Here is a 21237-nt window from a genome sequence, read left to right on the forward strand (position 1 = left end):
TACTTAATATATTTTAATAAAACGAAATAGTTTCCGCAAAAATGTTTTATTATACCGGGATTTTTCGCAAACTAAGATAACATGGTTTTGAAGGCATAAAGAAAAGTTATTTTAAATCCTAGAAAATAAGGGACGTCACAACATAAGTCTAGGTTAGTATATAAAGATTATGATGTATAAAGATTTATGGAAGAATTATTAGTGGTTGCTATGAGCGAGATATGACATGGTATGTTGAGAGATGTTTGACTTGTTGGAAAGTAATGTTGAGCATCAAAAGCATCATGACAAGTTTTCAGCCATTGTAATGTTTTAGTATGGAAGTGGTAGCATATCACCATGGATTTGGTATATAGGTTACTGAAGACTCTCAATAACATGTATACTATGTAAGTAGTAGCTTATCACCATGGATTTGATCTCCAGGTTACTAAAGACTCTCAATAGCATGTATACTATTTGGGTTATCGTGGAAGGATTGACCAAGAGTGCTCATTTTATAGAGATTCAGGAGAGTCCCTCATAAGAGAACCAAACCGACATTTATGTCAAAGGGGTGATTACCAGTTATGGTGTAATGACCCAAAAATACCGATTAAAAATTTCATTTTTAAATAAGTCCAACCATTCATTCATTGTCCCAAAAGACAACCAGAGTAAAATTATTCTCAAAACATTAGAGTAAAATAATAAATAAACATTACAGAATAAAATTTCCAAGGGATGCAATGCAATCAAGCGGGACTCTTCCTTTTGAAACTGGAAGTGCCTGAAAATGTTTAAACCACAAAACCGTAAGCATAAGCTTAGTGAGTTCCCCAAAATACCACATATAACACATATGTATATAACAACGCGTAGCTATGTCGGGTCCATATTGTAACGCCCGTAGATCCGGGCTAGTCAATTTAGAGACGATAGGCGTCAAAAATGGATTTTTGATGAAATATTATTTAGAATAAATAATCTTAACTAAGTTATAGTATATGTTACAAGGTTTCCGTGCATATAAAGAACGCCGAAATCCGAGTTATAACGAAGAAGTTATGACATGTCGAAGTTTCGCGACGGAACCGGCATGACGCTGAATGACGTAAAAAGTGAATTTACGTTAGAGTGATATTTAGACTTAGCAATATAAACGAAAGTCATAGAGTTCGTTAAACCATGAGCGTGCATAAAAAGAACGTCCAAATCTGACTTCGTATGAGGAAGTTATGATTTTTCTAAGTTTTTGACTTAGCGGTATGCAGCCCGAATACTCAATTTGAGACCGAGCGGTTTTTAGCCAAAAAATCTAAATGAGAATCGAAGGTCTCGTTAATAGGAGTAAAACGATAAAAAGATAGGCGAAAACGGACGTCAGATGAAGAAGTTATGATTTTATAACGGAGTTTTCCTGTCCCGGCCTACTAAAAATAAATAATAAAAATAAAATCAAAATTAGCCGACGGAGTCTAAACGAAAGTTGTACAACATAGTCTCACCTACGCGGGGATATAAAGAACGTCGAAAACGGAGTTCGTATGAAGAAGATATGAATTTTTAAAGTTTATTAAATATTTTCGATATTTAATTTAATTATAAATTAACCGATATTATCCATGGGGGGAGTCAACGATCTGATCCACGTTACGCCCAGCGTAATTTAGAATTACGCCCAGCGTAATTTGGGTTTCCAGCCCCCTATAAAAGGGTGTCGAGGGCAGTCGAGTAGTTTGCTCATTTCTTCCCGTTTTCTCGCGTTTTTGCATCATTTTTCATGCAAGAATTATCCCGAAGTCCCGGTATCATTCCCAAGCCCCGAGGCCCCGAAGAATGAGAAAGGTGTGAAGAAAATGAGGGTGTGAGAGGTGGTATTTATAGGGTGAAAATGGTTGAACTTGGTGCCACATGTCACCATCTAGTGGCAAGACTTGGGGAGAAAGCAATGGCCAAGATTGTGCCACATCACCTATTTTCACACAGCACACTTCCGACTTCTAAAATCCGTAACTTTCACATACGACCTCCGTTTTTGATGTTCTTATATCCACGCGTAGGTAAAAATAATATCTACAACTTTCATTTTGACTCCGTCGGCTAATTCTCGACCGATCTTAAATTTAACAGTACGAGGCGTTTAGATTGTTAAATGACCGCGAAGAATTCGTAACTCCTTCATACGGACTCCGTTTTCGTCTGTCTTTTTACTGTTGAGTTCCTATTAATGAGATATTCAACTCTCATTTAGTTCGCATAAGCCAAAAACCACTCGAACTAAAATTCGAGTTTCGGGCTGTACACTGCTAAGCCGAATCTTAGAAAAATCATAACTTCTTCATACGAAGTCAGATTTGGGCGTTCTTTTTATGGATTTTCTCGGTTTAACATATTATACGACTTTCGTTTAGATCACTAACGCTAAATCTCGCTCTATCGTAAATTCACTTTTTACGCTTCCCGGTGCCGTGCCGGTTCCGTCGCGAAACTTCGACGAGTCATAACTTCTTCGTTATAACTCGGATTTCGGCGTTCTTTATATGTACGGACACCTTGTGACATATACTAAAACTTGGTTCAAATTATTTATTCTAAATAATATTTTGTCGAAAAGTCATTTTCGACCCCTATTATCTCTAAATTGACTAGCACGGATGTACGGGCGTTACAAAAGATCTTCCAGATCTGCCGAAGAATACTACTTCTACAAGTCGTAGTGTTGTCCGATCATCTTCTAATCAGGTGAGTGTGTGGTTACTTTTTTCTAACGCATAATTATTAAGTGTTTAGTATAAAATACGTGTTATGTGTATATTTTATTCTATCTTATAGATCTGATTTATTCTCTATGAAATACGTGTTATGTGGGTGTGCCTCATCTGTTATGTAGAATAGATATTGAATGAGAATGTTATACAGGTTTTAAACTATGTATAAAAATATATTTTTTTATCTACTAATATGTTGGGTAGAACATGGGTAGATAATTGATGTGTGATAAACAGATGAGAGGCCCTGATGTTGTTGTTGTTGATCTAGTTATTCAACGAGTATGGATTAGACCAAGAGGTTAGTTTTAGATCCGGGAGTATGGATCAGGTAAAGAGATAAAACTTGTTTATTAGTCCGGGAGTATGGATTAAGACTAAGTTAATTGTCCCTAGTTCGAGAGTATGGATTGGGCACATTTATTGATCCGGGAGTATGGATCAGATCAGGATTAAGGTATAGTTAGTTGTCCCTATTCCGGGAGTATGGATTGGGTACAATTATTGATCCGGGAGTATGGATCAGATCAGGAGGTTAGTTTTAGATCCGTGAGTATGGATAAGGGGAAAAGGTTAGTTTTAGATTCGTGGGTATGGATCAGGTGAAAAAGGTTAGTTTTAGATTCGTGGGTATGGATCAGGTGAAAAAGGGATCAGGTAAAGAGGAAAATTTTAGATACGAGAGTTTAGATCGTGTCGTTGTGAGGATCGATGGGGTGGGATAAGAGTTGCCTTTATATGGTGAAATTGTACAAGTTTGAATGTTCTATATTTATAAATATATGATATACATTGTGGGATGAAAACCCTATATGCTCACCAGGCTCCCAAGCCTGACCCACTCAGTTTTCTTTGTATCACAGGTATTAATACGAAGACATATTTCACAGAGAGATTTAAAGGAGATATAAATCAATTGTGTAATTAAATGTAAGTTCTGTTTATGCTTATATGTCTGTATCGGAACATGACATCCCGAGGTTTTATTATTAAATGAAAATACATTCTCTTTGAGAAATGTTTTGATAAGTTATTATCTTATCTTGTTTTGGGAACAAATTCCGTAACCATTTTCTTTAAAAGATTACTCTGATTTTATAAAACAAAGCATAAACAAATCGGTCTTTTCTGGCCGTAAAAATGGGGATGTCACACATATCAACCACAAGTCCATAATAACTCTATATAACAACACGTAGATGTGTCGGGTTCGTATCAACCCCCGAGTCCATATCAACCCTGAGTCGATAATGACTCCATATTACAACATGTAGTTGTGTCGGGTTTGTATCAACCTTGGGTCCGTATCAACCCAACATACATAAAACATACATTCATATCAACAAAAGTTACAAAGACAACAAGCACATGCAAAAATTTCTCACAAGGACAACTATCATTCCATAAACATAATCCAGTGGGCCGACATTGGTGCCTTCGACCAATGAGTATAGTGAAGAGACTTACTTGAACTACTCAACATAAGCCCAGCAGCTACCACAACATTGGAACAGCTAACCCAAGCTTCCTAAAGCCAAATCGAAACAAACCCTTAGTCAAATACTCAATTCTACCCCAGTTTGACCAAAAGACAAACCATTCAAAAGATCAGGGTCAAAGCTAAAGCCAAAATATCCAATAGCCCATGTCGTGGCCTTCCTTGGCCATGTCGTGGGCACTAAGTGCCAAAACAATCATTGATTCCCCAGTCGCCACGTCGTGGCAGCCGAAGACTATCACATGGCAACTAGTCTGAACAGCTCAAACAAGCTTAATCCTTTTTTTCGATTTCAAGAGCTCCAAATCTCATATATGATTCTTTCCAAAGTATTAATGGATAAAGTTTTTAACTTTATCCATTAGGAAGATCCAAACCACCAAGATCTAACCTTTAAGTCTCAAGGGACCCAAAAATACATCTTTCTCAACTTAATTCATTAAGACCAATTCTCCCATTTCTAAATCTGAATCAACAAGATGTCTAGAGGGATAAATTTTCTAAATTTATCCACAATAATGCCCCAATCATTCAAGATCTAAACTTTAATATACCAAAATGACCTAAAGGACCAAGATAACGTGCATAGCTAAAAGGGAAGGCAGAAGATCATAACTTTCCTAGTCCATGAGGTCCAAGAAACATTCCAAACTGATCAAACGATGTTGGAGTCCACTCAACTCCAAAATCTCCCATAAAATGAACCAAAAGTGCCAAAACCCCAAATGACAATAGCTAAAGAATTAGATTAGCAAGATTGGAACTTTATACTTACAATAATCTAGAAATATAGTGTCTTTGATGGATCTAAACTTGAATCATCATTCCTTGCAACCAAAAGAACCTTCTTGATCTTTAGCTTCATCAAAATATTATAAAAAGCATCCAAAAGAAGATAGAGGAGAGAGGAGAAGCTCAAATCTTGAAGGTGGAGTCTAGGTTTCTCCTAAGGGGTTCTAGAGGTGATGAAGGCTGATAAAATGCCTAAAAATATGGAACATTAAGCTTAAATATGTTGAAAACCCTAAAAAAATCATGGTCTTGGGTCTGGTTGATTGCCACATCGTGGGCTATGATCCCCACTCCGTGGCCACAATTTTTCACCCAAATCCATCTCAACTTCAAACAACCATAACTTTTTCGTTTCAACTCCATTCTCGGCGATCTTTATATCCATGAGCCCCACACTTTTATCTAGTTAATTGTGGCTTAACACATGTTGAACTAAAAACCATAATATATGCAAGAAGTCTAACATATAACTTTTCCCATTTTACCCTTTGGCCCCGAAACACAAGCCAAGGGTTTAGATCATATATCCAATATTATCAACATCCAACATGATCTAAACCTTATTCGCTTAAAACCCAAGGCATTTACTTAATCCCTTTATTACCCATAATCACGGAATAAGAAACTTCTCGAAATAAGATGTTACATATGGAGTACCAGTTTCAACAATTTCAGATAGAGTGTCACGTTTACTTCTCGGATTTGGAGGTGGTTTCAAAAGGATTTAGGTTATGTTACTATGTTATGGAGTTTTGTAGGCATGAGTTCGATGTACAAGGTGATTATGTTAGTGGAGGTGTAGTGCCATCTCTAGAAAGGTTCTGAATGAATTTGGGAACCCAAAAAGGGATATGTAAAATATCTGAAGTTATTTATGAAAGTGAATTTCGGGGATAAAATCCAGATTAGTAGGGGCAGTTGTAACACATATTTTTCAAGTAGGTTTTAATTGGCAAGTTACTTATTTAAAGGTTTAAGGAAGTATTAATTTTATGCTAGGATGTGATGTGTGCTCTATAGGTCGCGACGCGCTGTCGCAATCAGTCCAAACCCTAATCTCGGGACTTGGTCCCTAAAAAGGTAACGTGATATAACAAAGTTGGTTTAATATAACAAAGTTGGTCCAAAATTACATTTAGGAAGATCTTTCAACTGTACATTCATAGGGATGAGTTAATTGTAACATGATTAAAGGTTCTAATTAAAAAAATAGTTAGAATAATTAAACAACAAAATTAATATATAACATTTTGTAAAAGATCCACTGTAAATAGGCTAAACATTTATAGAACTTTAACCCATTAAACCAACAAAACAAGTTGATACTAAAAGTAATAAAACTTTCGATTTCACTCTTTTTGATCAAATGCACTATTATATAGTCAAATTCACTTAAATAAAACACCATAAGCCAATTTTTCAAAATTTCTTACAAATGACGAAATCATCCTTTTTAATTAAACCATTGTTTAACATATAAAACCAAACTTATAACCATTTATTTAATATTAATATTACATATAAATTATGGTTCTTACAAATAAAGTTCACCACAAAGGGGAATGAAAGATAGACTAAGATTTTGTTAGATGAATGTCATGCTTCATATTTGTGAATTTTTCATTACTTCAATGTTTATTATTATTATTATTATTATTATTATTATTATTATTATAAGAGCTCGTATGCAAATTGAGATTATCATAAACAACCATCTTCAATCCTACATTCATTTTCTTTAGATCAAAAATGTATAAATAATATTTCATCTTTAACCGATACTATTTTTTATATAACTTTCTATACTAAAAATATATTCCTAGTATATTCATTTTTTAAAACTTATATAGATTATTATAAAATACTCATCAACTTATAATCTTTTTTACATATTTATTTATATTTCTTATATAAAAACTTTATAAAACGTATAAAAATTGGTCCTGGTCCATTGAACCCGGTTCCGATTTTTTTAAATATCCAGTTCCAAAAACCGGTTCCGATTTTTTACTCGGAATACTCGGACCCGTTGGACCCATACCCGAAATACCCGGAACCCGGATAAGACTAAATTTAGAACCCAATATCCGAATTGTTTAAACATTTTCCGGTTATACCGGTTCCGGTCCAATTTTTCGGTTTTATATCTCATCCCTAGTTTGAAGGAAGTATTAGCATTTGTATACATGTGGATTCTATATACACCTCCTATTTAAGTATCTCATTCTAGATTTGATATATATCTCCTTTTTATGTATTTTTGGTTGTAAATTATGGTTTTCATTAATAGAATCTCAATTTCATATGAAAGCTATGATTCGTAAAATAAAAATAAAAGTAAATATAATTGCTTTTTTGGTAATGAATTACTTAAAATGGAAAGAATTTAGAAAAAAATTGCAAGAAAAAAGATTTGTATTGCCGAGTACATTGTCTTCCCCCCATCCCACTTCCGGTGCCCTCTCATACCTCCATTTCATATTTTCACCCACCGCCACTCTCTTTCTCTGTTTTTCGTTTTTCCCAATCTCGCTCATGCGAGAATCTTCAATCTTTCCACCCCATTTTTCATCATCAGCCACTTCACTAACATAATTCACAAAGAAAACCCAATTCCAGGGCTACAAGATTTTCAGGATCTGTTTATTACCTTTCCTAGATTTCTATGTTTCCCAATTCGGAAACATGACCTACTGCGATTGATTTGATTTTCAAAACCGAGAAAAACAACATGTACGAGATTGATTGATATGAAAGGGGCTCGTTTCTCTCGTCTTTAATAATAGGTTGTTAGGGTTAAGTGATCGTTGTGGGGTTAGATATTCAATTTGAGATCTGGATGATAGATTTTGAATTCAAGATTGGATAAAGAAATTAATCGAGACAAGATGGATATGGATTATCATGGCGATATGGGTCGTCTTGACCCCGAATTGTTACAGCTAAATGAAGTGTCTTCTTTGGCTATCAAGTCAAATTCTTATGTCGCCGAGAAGCTGTTCGAGCAATGGCTTTCGCTTCCCGAAACCACTCTCTTGGTAATTATTATAATTTAATTTTCTATTTGACGTAAAACGGGTTCTCTTGTGATTTTCCATTTCGATTTTTCATGCTTTCTTTATCATCAATTATTGCCAACAACAAGGTGACAAAATCATAGCTGATAATTGGTTAATTTTAATGCCATTATAGCTGTAGTTTCTTTGGTCTAAATTGGAATTTACACCATTTTACGTTTGGTGTTGAAGTAATGGTGCCTGATGTGTTTCTTGAACAGTTTATTTATTTCATCCAACAAGGTAACATCAAAAAGCATATTATTAGCTAAAAATACATAAAAGCTTCTTTTGTCATTTTACACATTGGTGAATATATCCATTGTTTATGGTTAAGGGTGGATAAAATGATGATATGTTGTATGGTAAATTATAGAATCTTTAGGAAGCAATAAACTGTCATTTCTTGTCATTTTCATCTCTGCTATTTGAAATAGCATATATTAACTATGCTTAACAAAAGTAGAAGGTAAAGTAAAAGTCAATCTTTTCTTAACTATTTTTGATAAAACATGGTTTTTGTTATAACGTATGCTTTGTGATTTCTTCAATCATTGATTCTTGTTTTCCTTATGTTTCTATGTGACTTTCTTAACTATTATTCATGACTTTGTGTATTGTTGTTGATTCTTGTTTACATGATGAACATTTTTGTGATCTTTACCAATTCCCAACCGAAGGTTTTTACATTTTCCACTTTTGCCCTTTTGGATATAGGTGAAGTCTTTGGTAAGCAAGGCTAAATCAGGGCTTACATTGAATGTATCTGCAGCAAGTTCAAGCCCTAAATCTGCTTGTAGCAACTCTGTGCCTCCACTTTCACCAAGAAGCTCTTCTGGTTCGCCACGTGTCACAAAACAAAGGGCGGGCCCCTCTGTTTTAAGTTCTCCTTTGAAAGTAGTCAGCGAGCCAGTCAAAGAGTTCATACCTCAGGTAGATTTTGATTTTTCTTATTCTTTTTTATTTTGTTTGTGAAATGATTTCTAACTTCTAGAATGTTCTAGATTCATTTAACTCAGTTGAAAATTGTTGTTGGAATTGTAGTTTTATTTTCAGAATGGACGCCCACCTCCTAATGATTTGAAAGATAAATGTTTGACTAGAACTAATCAGTTCTTTTATGGTCATGCTAATGGATTATCATTGGAGGGTAAGTTTTTTATTTTTTACTTTTTACTTTAAATGAAATTATTTTGATACATTTTGGTAACTTTTTGATTGGATTAATAGAATTTAAGCCTTTTACAAAGGAAATATGCATGCTGCCATCATTCTTTTCCTCCACTCTTTTTAAAAAGATTGATGTTGCCAGCACTGGCACTGTAACCAGGTGAGTTTTTTTATTATTTTTTAATTTTTGTTACTTTTGGAATATTATATTTATATGATTTACTTTTGGAACATTATATTTATATATGTTTCCAGGGATGCATTTGTGGATTATTGGATTAATGGCAACATGCTGACAAAAGACACTGCAACTCAGATTTATACATTACTAAAGCAGCCTGATTTGAGATATCTAACTCAGGCAATTTTCGTTTCAAATTGGTCTTCTTCTTTTTTTTTTTTTTTTTTTTTTCTTTTTTTTAAATAAATAATGAGTTTGTTTTAAGGAAAATAAACTATGCAATAGGAGGATTTCAAGCCCATACTTCGAGAACTTTTGGCAACTCATCCAGGGTTGGAATTCTTACAAAGCACACCTGAATTTCAAGAGAGATATGGTATATGATATATTTTTATTACAAAACTTTTTAATATTATTATTATTTTTAACATATTCTTATTATTATTATTATTATGGGCAGCTGAAACGGTAATATACAGAATTTTTTACTATGAGAATAGAGTGGGAAATGGGCGACTTACCCTCAGGGAACTCAAGAGAGGAAAATTAATTGCTGCAATGATGCATGCTGATGAAGAAGAGGACATAAACAAAGTTTTGAGGTGAAATAGAAATAGAAATAGAAATATTTCTCACATTTTTTTTTTTGTATGAGAAATCAGAATAAGAAAGGTGTATGTTTATAAAGTAAAGGGTATAATTGTCTTTTGGGACAGGTTCTTCTCTTATGAACACTTCTATGTAATATATTGCAAGTTCTGGGAGCTGGATACAGATCATGATTTCTTGATTGATAAAGAGAACCTTATCAGATATGGCAACCATGCTTTGACCTACAGGATTGTTGACCGAATATTCTCTCAGGTTTCTTTCCAACATTTTTATTCAAAAAAAAAAAAAAAGATCTATAAATATTCATATATTTCTTCTTCTTCTTCTTCATCAAATTCTATTCTTCTTAGGTTCCAAGAAAGTTCACGAGTGAAGTCGAGGGTAAAATGGGATATGAAGATTTTGTTTACTTTATTTTATCTGAAGAGGATAAATCATCTGAGCCTAGTCTCGAATACTGGTATCACTCCTTTCTTTCTCTACCTTTTATTTTGTGCAATTTTTTTAACATCTTTTTTGTTTGCTGTAAATAAAATAAATTTGTTTTTTATTTTTTTATTTTCAGGTTTAAGTGCATAGATTTGGATGGAAATGGGGTGCTGACTAGGAATGAATTACAATTCTTCTATGAAGAACAGTTGCATAGGATGGAATGCATGGCTCAAGAGCCTGTTCTTTTTGAGGACATTTTATGTCAAATAGTTGACATGATTAAACCACAGGTACCCTTTATTTATTTTTTTTGTAATTTATATCATCGTTTTAGTTTTCTTTTTAACTATATACATATAATTTTTATTTACAGGAAGAGGCTTATTTTACATTACAAGACTTGAAAGGAAGCAAGCTCTCTGGAAGCACTTTCAATATCCTCTTTAACCTTAATAAGTTCATGGCCTTTGAATCCCGTGACCCCTTTCTCATTCGCCAGGTAAGCCATTCCCTCTTTCATAATATTATCAGGGGTAGAAACGGAAATAACATATTTAAAAAAAAACAGGAACGTGAGAATCCAACATTGACTGAATGGGATCGGTTTGCACATCGGGAATATATAAGGCTTTCAATGGAGGAAGATGCAGATGATGCATCGAATGGTAGTGGGGATGTATGGGATGAGTCTCTTGAGGCTCCATTTTGACTTCAATTCCAAACACTACTACTCATTCAGGTAATTTAATTCAAAAAACTACGGAATGGAATTCCATTACCATGTTTGGTTTGTAATTCCATTCCTTCCGTGATTCCATCATATTTTTTGATGCAGGTGAAGTGGGAGAAGATTTATAAGTTAACTCGGGTTTCCTTTCCTTACAGAAGGTTGTAGTAAGTAAATGGGGTTTTCTAAAAGAGATTAGTTACTACTTGCTACACCATAACACGAAATTGACTCGAGTATTTTTGCAACTTTTATTTTTTAAGCATTTTTTTTTCGTTTTAATTAGTTTGTTTCATGCTTGAACAATAGATGTTCTTTTTTATTTTTTATGCGGTTATAAAATTTGCTTGTTTTTCAATGTATGTTACTATTGAATTTTATGTATGTAATATCACGGGTTCGTGTGTGCGTATGCTATGCTATGCTCCATTTTTCTATTAATTGCTAAATGAGTTAATTAATTTTTTTTTTAATCTTAGAGATCTTGTTATTTAATAAACTAATAACTTTATTTAATAAATCGGTTTCATACAAAATACATATTTCCCTGAAAACAAATGTCAGTATTGGTAATTGACAAGTATGATGCAAGATCAAGATACAAGAGAAGTGGATTGAGACTAGATTACCACGATAGTGCATGTTACCCTTAGACAATGAATATATTTTGCAAGTATGATTAAAAATATGATGAATTCTTGTATGTGTAGTGATGATCAACATAAAGTTCCTACTAACTAGATGGTAAATATATTGTTCCCGATCACTAGGAGATGATGGATCCTTTTTAAGAATGGCCACATCTACATAAGATGTTATGTTGGTTGCGGTAATCTCCTCACCATAGTCACATATTATATAACTTTATGTGTCCTTTTCTAACATCCTAAAAATACAGATACAAATTTTTGTCTTTAAATTCATTCCATTCATAAGAAACAAATATCAAAATATTCAAGAAGTCATATTGTATCATAGCATCAGAGTATAAATCTCAAATTCACTAAGTGAGAAAAAGCATGGAGTGATACGGTGCGATCAAGCCGGACTCTTCCCCTTCGAACTAGAGGTATTTGAAACAGAAACTTAAAACTGTAAGCATAAATCTTAGTGAGTTCCCCTAACATACCACATACAAATCAAACAAGCTACACAACATACTGAACAAACATAGAGCCAAGCATATATGCGTGCTGGCTTGCTCCTTCGGCCTATCTAAACCGGATACTGCCAAGCATATCTGGGTGATGGCCTACCCCTTCGGTCTATCTCAATTGGATATTGCCAAGTATATTTGGGTGCTGGTCTGCCCCTTCGGTCTATTTCAATCGGATGTTTGGTTTATTTCGCCCCTACTACTACCACATAATATCATAACAATAATCACAGAGTCATCATACAAATAAAAACACAACTGACAATTATCACCAAGACAATCATCATGCTATAACATAACTAGTGGGCCGACCTTGGTACCTTCAACCCACAGCTACTACGAAGGAAGACTCACCTCAAAATGTGGGTGTCAAAACTTACTCAGCGGATGACTCACGAACTCCTCTCCCTATTGCACAAGCATAAAATCCTAATTAGCAATTAGGTGATAATCTAGCCCGAAGGTCCAAAACCTCAATCCCTAACTTAAGGCAAAAACATTCCTTTACCTTTGCCTTATTGGGCCTCCTCCCTCCAAGACCTAGTTCCAAAACAACCCAAAAGTGTCGAAGCCCAACCAAAGAGGCTTCTAAGGCCCAATATGGCCCAAAGATATCTAATCATGGTCGTAGGCCCAAAATGCCTTGTTACAAAGGTGGGCTTGAGGCCCAACCTAAAAAAATCCAAAGCCCCACAAAACCAAGAGCCCAAAATCCCTTCTTGTCCATTGCATGCATACGCGCGACGTACTCTGCATGTACGCCCAATGTATGTTGATATTGACTTAGATTCAGGATGTTGGCCCAGTACGTGCAGCATAAATGGGAGTACGGCTATCGTACTGGTCAGCCAACCCAAAACCACTTTCTTGACTTATTTCATTAAGACCTAATGCCTAAAACTTAGATCCAAGCCCCTAGAAACGTCCTAAGCCATAAAGTTGCAAACTTTATGCTTTTGCATGCATGGATGGGGCTTAAAACATGAATCAAGTCCATAAACACACTTGGTTGGTCCCTATCATTTGCATGGTTGAGGCTTAACCATCAAGATCCAATTTTTATGAATCATAACACCTCCAAGAGTTCAAAAGAACAGCTCATATGGATTGAAGTTCCTTAACTCCAATAATCCAAACTACGGGACCAAAAGATGACATTTTCCATCCTACAACTAGATCTAAGCATGCAATGGTCAATGTTCAATCTTTATACCTTCAAAGAGTTGGAAATGGTGCCAAACCTATGGATCTACAAGCTCCTTCCTTTCCCTTGTTTCTTTCCAAACTTCATTCTTCTTCAAAACCAACAAAGATCACCAAAAATCACCAATGTAAACTAAAAAGTGCATGCAAGAGGGTTAGGTTTCGAGTTTAACACTTTAAGGACAAGGGAGTCTGAGAGGGTGAAGATCATGAGGGACTTAAGGTCTTTAAATAGGGTGAAAACCCTAAAAACTAGGGTTTTCCCCTACCAAGAGTACGCCCAACGTACATGGGCGATATTCGCGACCAATGTTCAGCTAGTACGCTAAGCGTACTAGCCAAAGGACCATTTTTGCAAAGATTTATCTTAAGGAGGGTTGAAAAGAAAACTTACAATGGTCCGAATGTTACACCCTCATTGGGCAGATACCTTTTGGGAATGACTAATTTGTGTTGACAATCAACCTGCTTGAGATTAGACCTAAAATAGACAATGCATAACTTGGAATTAAATTCATATATAAGGTATTTTATTATGTTCAAATTAAAGTATAACTTTACTAATGTGATGTTTTGATATGATTATACTATTTAATCCTTATTTAGCTTAGGAGACAATGTTTGTCTCATATATTACATGGTTAACCTCTCTCTCTCTCTCTCTCTCTCCATATATATATATATATATATATATATATATATATATATATATATATATATATATATATATATATATATATATATATATATAGTTTAGGATGAGAAGATTAGAAGGGGATCAAAGTTATAGAGACCCCCTTTTGGGTAGAATTGACACCCTGGGGATATTTGTTTCCCTTTTATTGGTATGTATATATCATATTGGACATGAAGATATAATTTATGTTAGTAATACCATGGTAATTATGTTGCAATAGTTTATAAGTATTGAGTCTGTTTTTGGATAAATTAAAATAGATATGTTATCCATGGATTTTATAGTTTGTCCAAAGGTAATGTCAAATTTTCATTATAATTGTTAGATAAAACTTAAGAAGGGACTTTACAAACTCCATCATTTACGATTGCAACAAATACATATGTTTTGCTATCTTTTGGAGGTCCCAACTTGGGAACTAACGATGTGGGTGCTACAAAAGTAGACTTAATGTACCAACCAAAATAATAGAAAACTTCATCAGTATATGAGAACTCAATTCACTTCCTATAGTTTTATCATTCAAAATTAACTTCATTACATATATTTTTCTAAATATTTCCTCCTTATCAAATATAACATCTATAATATTTATGATCTTATAGACCATAACTTGAATCTTTCACTCTAACTTTGAATTTGAGATGTATGCACTTCAATGCTTGAAGTGCTAATTTTCATATTGTCTTTAACATAGAGATAAAAATCCAAAATACTTAAGAAAAGTGATAATCCATAGAATTTCCCTACTATACCTCAATAGGTATCTTCGCATAAAAATAGTGAATAAACTCGCACGACAATGTACCAACTCCTAAAGGTATATATAGATTTTTGTTTGACTTGCTCCATACAACAATGTGAAGATCTTGCACCATATAGTTTGAAATTTTAAAGTTAGCAAAATATTCAACAAAACATCCATAAGTATATGTAAGTGAGATTCCATAAGGAAGGTCTCATGTTCATGTTCAAGTTCAAGCATAAGCACAATCATCATCTTCCTTGTTTTGGGGGTATTGTGATTTATCTCTCCCGTGTATTTTTTTATTTCGATTGTCACTTTTTTATTATCTCCTCAAAACATACATGATGGTATATCATCTTGAGTTCTTTTAACAACACAAAACAAAATCACATAGGAGTAATGCTCTTTGTGATTCTATGCTAAGAAACATACAATAACCATATATAAGCTTTCACACAATAGCTTCATCATAATCAACTTTATTCATTGACATATTCAGCAGCAAACACTTAGTTTCTTGAAAAGTCATGATGTTCAAACTCCTTTTCCTTATAAGATGTATTCAAACAAATGACATGTCAAACCGTTTGTCCTTTTGCGAGTAATGAAGAAGCTCATTTCCTTAGCCACTTGTTAGTTAAACCATTTCATAAAACATATATTTATGACAATAACCAAAGTTACTCTCATTACGCGGAAAGAGAAGGTATATTGGTTCTTTGGTGGTTGTGATAGATTTTTCCTATAATAAATATAAAGTACAAGACTTTATACCTTTAACCAATGCCAAATAATGACTTTTCCATAAATTGATATAGAATACGCTACTTCCCGTAATCGGATTCTCTAAAATAAATTATTGACCCAACCATATTGCGACGCGTTTGTAAATATTTCCATAAAAAAGTTGACTTACTTTGGCAAAGTTACAACCTCATAAATTTCCTTAAATGCATATTTATTTGTTGACCATTTTTACATTTGCAATATATTTTTTTTGCCAATATTGTGTGTATATATATATATATATATATATATATATATATATATATATATATATATATATATATATATATATATATATATATATATATATATATATATATATATATATATATATATATATATATATATATATATATATATGTCATAAGGGGATATGTAAAATCACCAAACACTATGACGCGCTCAATCGTGAAATACCAATTTATGGCTAATGAAAGAGCAAGGAATACAACCTTGCAGAAGAGGAAAACGAGTTTGTTTAAAAAGATGATTGAATTGAAGTGTTTATGCGATGTTGATGCTTGTCTTGTGATGTATGAGAAAGATGAAGTCCCACCAGAAGTTTGGCCTTCGCCTTCTGAAGCGCAACGAGTGATGCAAAAGTTTCAAAATTCAAAAATCTTGGGTGCAAGTGCTATGCTTGATCAGAAAGCTTTTCTTCAGAAAAGCATAATGAAAACGAAGAAGAATCTAGATAAAGAGAAAGAGAAAAATGTAAAACGTTCGATGTTAATATGCATGTTTGATGAGAACGATCAAGAGGATTTGGAAGGATTGAAGGGTTCGATTGCAAGTGAGATCCGATTGGTTGATCTTATGATTAAGAACGCTTATGAGAAGGGGAAAGAGAAGATGGTTTAAAAATTTTCTTTTATTGAAATTTATGTGATTGATCTATAGATATAAAGCTATTATGTTCTATCTAAATAAAGCTATAAAGTTATTTGGTATGTGGTTTGCTCTTATTTGACATGCATCTGGTTAGAGTCTTTTGTCTGTAATTGTTGTATTCTCTGTTTGAAGCATTCCATCAAACAGCTTGTATGCATGTTTCTCTCTTTTTCACCGATTTAGACATTTAGCGACTCCCTTTGGGTCATTTTATCAAACAGTTTGTGCGCATGTTTCTTTCTTTTGCACAATCTAGCAACTCTCTTGCACCAATTCAGTAACTTTCTTTGGGGCATTTTATCAAACAGTTTGTGTGTGTGTTTCTTTCTTTCGCACATTTACCAACTCTTGTAAAGCATTTGATCGACCAGATAATGTTCATGTCTCTTAATAGAAACTAGCCAACTAGGCCTTACAACTTAAAGTTGAAAAGTAACCAATTTGACATAATGCATTACAAATGCAAAGGAAAACCCAAAACAATTTTCCTAGACACAAACACGTTTATTACCGATTTAAATTATTTCTACTAAACATTATGATGAAAAAGTAAGAAAAAAAAACCTACAGAATCAATCTCCAAGCGCAGAAGCCCTAAAATCTTAAACAATTTTCAGCAACAGGAAGAGAAACGGGGAAGAAGACAAATAAGATTCAAAATTAATCCACACAAATCAAGCCATGGATGCCTCATCAGGTCTTGCACGCTTTGATGGACGTGGACTACATCCACTCTCGATATTGGATTTGTTAACTTCAGGTACTTCTATTTGCGAGTTTGACTTTTCCTTTGACTTCTCACTTCGATCATCATTTTTTGAAGCTTTTTGTTTTTCAGTTGCAGAGGCGTCTTCTTCATCTTGATTAGATGATGATGGCTTTAACCTTCCGTTCTCCATCTTTCTTTGTTGCTCAAACATCAATTGAAGGTACTTTCCTTGTTCTTCTATTCGTAACTGTAAGTTTCTTTGGATCTGAAAACAGAAATAGACACAATTTTCAGCGAAGAGAAAACAGATATATATATTTTTGATAATTATTTATTTGGCATACCTCGAGCTGTTCATGTAGTTGCTTTTGAACTTCCATCTGTAGTTTTAATGCATCAGTGAATCCTAAACTCCTGTCATCAAAACCATATAACAAATGTAATTATACAGAATGGGAAGGGCATTAACGTCTATTCAACACACAAGTGTAGAGAAAGAGAAAGAGACTAACTTGGTTTTAATATCCATAGCTACCATTTCATCAATAGAAGTAGCCTTCTTGTCTGATGTTCCTGCATTAAATTTTATGAAAAACAAATCAAGTATCAGCGTTTTCTTGATTAAAAAAAAGATTTAAAATATTACAATAAGTTGTTCAAGGATCACAGATCTTTCAAGTTTCAACCCGAAAAGATGATGAATATTTTCAAAAAATATATTTTGAAAGATGATTAATGATTAAATATTTAATACCTTCAGATAACTCTGGCTTGTACCTTGCTGTTCTATATTTCTGAAATCAAAGTAACAAAAAAACATCAAATCTGAAGTTTTGACTATTTTTATTATAAAATGTTGACGGGGCTAGTTTTAACTCCTTTGACCTCAAAAGTCAAGGTTTCCTTTTTAGGGGTTGTTTATGAGTAACAATATCTGTTTGGATAAAGTGTCTGAATGAGATCAAACGACCATTTTACCCCTACGTTCCGGAAACAGATTTCACAATATTCATCAATTCCAAATTAGTGTAGTTCAAAGAATAAAAGAAGGACAACTAGCTAAAAGGGTTAGTGTCTCAATACATTAAACCAAGTTTTTTGGCTTAACCCATTAAGTCAAAAAGTAACAGCCATATATAGTTGTCCATATTAAGTGATTAACCAATAAATCGCTTCCAATACATACCTGCAGATGGCTTTTCACATGATAAATAGTCAAACTTTCAATATTCATGAGCTTCAAAACTCCTTTTGGTGTAGCTCCTTCATGATCAAACACAAAAGTCAACAAAAACAATACACTCATTAACTAATTAAATATATTTTTTTTAAAATAAAAATAGTAAAACTTACTTTCACTACCACCAAGCTGATTAACTGCTTCAACAAAGGATTCATGGAGTTCTGGAGTCCAACGCATGCGAGGTTTAATTGAAGAAGAAGCTCCATTAGATGATGGACTACTCACAGGACACACTTCTATACTTGGCACTTGAGGCCTAGGGATTATTTGCATTTGCTGCATAAAATAGCAACCTACTTTACAATTTACCTTTTTACCCCTAATAGCAACATAATAACATTTCTTTACAAATAATAGCAATAAGAAGCATATACCTTTGTTGTATCTAGGGTTGGGACATCCACATCAGCCATGATGTCACTCCAATTTGGGTCAATTGTGTCATCAACACTCATTAATTGGTCAGCCCAATTCTGCCAATCGGTTCCCCTACCACCACCATGGTCGCCGGCCGGAATCAAAGAACTTCCGGCGATATTATTTCCGGCGACATTTTCCGGGAAGTCAATGAGATCTTTAAGTGATTCTGCAGTCCATGAGATATCATCGGTTTGACCGGTGTAACCGATTAATGACATTGATTGTGAATTTACGAAATTGGACGTTTGGAATGATGAGATTGGGTCAGATGAAACCACCATTTGGTTTTGATCAGGGAATAAAGTGTTTGTGTCTGTAATGGAATCGGATATTTTTTTGTATTTTCCTTCAAAACCAGGGATAACTGGATTAGAAGATGACATGGCTCTTGAAACACCCATATGATTATTCAGCTGCTTTTCACCAGATTGTTTTAAGCATACAGGGGTGTATGTCCATTTTTGTCCATTCATAAAACCAGCTTCACTTTTTCTTAACTTTCTGTATTAAGTCCTTCTTTCTGCATTGAGTCAAGAGGAAATACTAGATTAAATTTTGTGTGCTTTTGATGTGTAGTGTGTATCATCTTACTAACATATAGCGAGTGATTAGTTGGGTTAATGAGTTCAGAATTTAAGAAGATGAAGTACAATTGACAATTGAAAAGGCAAATTAGCTTCAAACAAAGGCGGACCTTTATAAGCCACTACATAGCTACAACAAGAACATTATGATGCTAAAATCAACTATTTTGATAAATATTCGCGCACTGAAATCCAAAATCAACTAATATAAATCACAATAGTTGGTGTAAACCTAATATTTGCATCGATTATATCGACAATCAAAAGCTCTAGGATTAAACTCGAACTAAGTGGGTTCGATCACAGAAGGGAATTCGACTGCTCGAATATCTCATATCTGTTCCCCAAAATCACAAATTTAACGAAAACCTACAAACAATACTCAATCGAATTCAAAGAGAAAAGAAAGGCTATTAAGCTTCAACAACATAATTGAACCATAACACGATCACCATCTCCATGTAAGTTGCCGAGATAGGGTATGTGCTAACTGCTATATAATCATATTCACCTCAATAATCGATTCAATCTTTTCGCTTTTGAGGTTACAAGATTTCAATAAACGAAGAGAATAACAACACAAACCTTGATTTCCGCGAGGAGTTAAACAAAGATTGTCGTAAGCAACGGGGACGTACGGAGCAGCGAAAGCAAATTGAACTCCCCAATCCCCAATGAATGGAATACAGAATGATTAGAGACACATAGCACACGTCTTTGGGGTTCTTTACGCCTATTTGTACACTGCGGTTGATTGAACAATCTTCACCGTTGGTATAGATGACTTCTAAATGGATGGAAATTGGACGGTGGAGATTTGAATGTGTGTAGATGATCAAAACTTGCGAGAAAACAGGGGATCAGGCTGATCTTAATGGAATGAAAAGGGTACTCATTGGAAGTGGGACTTATTGATTTCCGAATCAAAAAAACATATATATGAATCCCAATAAAATTTTAAAAATATAATAAATTTATTCAATTTAAAAAAAATAAATTATAATAAGATAAATAAACTTGTTTGAATGGATTTTATCTTATAATACTTCCATATATATCAGATATGGCAAAATAAGTGGCTGGGACACTTATATGAAGGATAAACTTTCATATGATTAAAGTTCACCGATAAATATTTTTTTGTAAGTTTTTCTATCTATAAATTATAAATTATAAATTATTAATATATTGAATATTATTATAGCTTCTTGATTATTACATGAATAATCACATGAATAATCTAAAATTTTTTTTATGCATTTAGATATGTTTTGATGACTTTTAGTCGTTTAGTTTGTTTTATAAGACAGTTGATTATCTTATGATCGTCATTAATCCATTTCTTGAGGATTACACCTTATGTGAGATGTGTATGTTCTATAGGTGTAGCAAAAATAATAAGCAATTAAGGTTATATATATATATATATATATATATATATATATATATATATATATATATATATATATATATATATATATATATATATATATATATATATATATATATATATATATATATATGTGTGTGTGTGTGTGTGTAACAAGCAATTATTATTGTGAGTTAAAATATGCAATGCCAA

The 21237-nt window shown here is 33.5% G+C and overlaps 3 protein-coding genes across 3 annotated transcripts; 2 read left to right on the top strand and 1 right to left on the bottom strand.

Moving 5' to 3' along the window:
• The first annotated feature begins 7449 nt into the window (after nucleotides 1–7449).
• Nucleotides 7450–11628, top strand: LOC145015227 (putative serine/threonine protein phosphatase 2A regulatory subunit B''delta). The gene is made up of 13 exons (XM_078973681.1): nucleotides 7450–8078; nucleotides 8814–9029; nucleotides 9141–9246; nucleotides 9327–9426; nucleotides 9522–9627; nucleotides 9733–9823; nucleotides 9908–10049; nucleotides 10164–10311; nucleotides 10410–10519; nucleotides 10625–10781; nucleotides 10865–10990; nucleotides 11060–11230; nucleotides 11327–11628. The coding sequence occupies exons 1-12, from the start codon at nucleotides 7929–7931 to the stop codon at nucleotides 11198–11200; spliced, it is 1593 nt and encodes a 530-aa protein (XP_078829807.1). The 5' UTR covers nucleotides 7450–7928; the 3' UTR covers nucleotides 11201–11230; nucleotides 11327–11628.
• A 4573-nt stretch (nucleotides 11629–16201) lies between these two features.
• Nucleotides 16202–16669, top strand: LOC145016268 (agamous-like MADS-box protein AGL80). Its single transcript, XM_078974643.1, has one exon. The coding sequence runs from the start codon at nucleotides 16202–16204 to the stop codon at nucleotides 16667–16669; it is 468 nt and encodes a 155-aa protein (XP_078830769.1).
• A 388-nt stretch (nucleotides 16670–17057) lies between these two features.
• On the bottom strand, nucleotides 17058–20379 carry LOC145015477 (myb family transcription factor PHL13-like). The gene is made up of 8 exons (XM_078973955.1): nucleotides 20241–20379; nucleotides 19026–19591; nucleotides 18762–18927; nucleotides 18595–18671; nucleotides 18163–18202; nucleotides 17921–17981; nucleotides 17753–17822; nucleotides 17058–17673 (listed from the first exon to the last, which is right to left on the bottom strand). Exons 2-8 carry the CDS (start codon nucleotides 19542–19544, stop codon nucleotides 17374–17376), a joined length of 1233 nt encoding a protein of 410 aa, XP_078830081.1. The 5' UTR covers nucleotides 19545–19591; nucleotides 20241–20379; the 3' UTR covers nucleotides 17058–17373.
• Between the last annotated feature and the right edge of the window lie 858 nt (nucleotides 20380–21237).

Source organism: Lactuca saligna, chromosome 9, assembly GCF_052625555.1.
Source record: "Lactuca saligna cultivar CGN05327 chromosome 9, ASM5262555v1, whole genome shotgun sequence".
NCBI classification, from domain to species: Eukaryota; Viridiplantae; Streptophyta; class Magnoliopsida; order Asterales; family Asteraceae; genus Lactuca; species Lactuca saligna.

What these genes read in the sequence shown, in the direction of transcription:
- LOC145015227 (XM_078973681.1), top strand. Translation starts at nt 7,929, where the DNA reads ATGGATATGGATTATCATGGCGATATGGGTCGTCTTGACCCCGAATTG. An exon ending in TAATGGATTATCATTGGAGG is followed by an intron (nt 9,247 to 9,326) that starts GTAAGTTTTTTA and finishes TTGGATTAATAG; the next exon opens with AATTTAAGCCTTTTACAAAG. An exon ending in ACCCCTTTCTCATTCGCCAG is followed by an intron (nt 10,991 to 11,059) that starts GTAAGCCATTCC and finishes AAAAAAAAACAG; the next exon opens with GAACGTGAGAATCCAACATT.
- LOC145016268 (XM_078974643.1), top strand. Translation starts at nt 16,202, where the DNA reads ATGACGCGCTCAATCGTGAAATACCAATTTATGGCTAATGAAAGAGCA.
- LOC145015477 (XM_078973955.1), bottom strand. Translation starts at nt 19,544, where the DNA reads ATGAATGGACAAAAATGGACATACACCCCTGTATGCTTAAAACAATCT. An exon ending in TCAGCTTGGTGGTAGTGAAA is followed by an intron (nt 18,672 to 18,761) that starts GTAAGTTTTACT and finishes TTGATCATGAAG; the next exon opens with GAGCTACACCAAAAGGAGTT. An exon ending in CAAGCCAGAGTTATCTGAAG is followed by an intron (nt 17,982 to 18,162) that starts GTATTAAATATT and finishes AATTTAATGCAG; the next exon opens with GAACATCAGACAAGAAGGCT.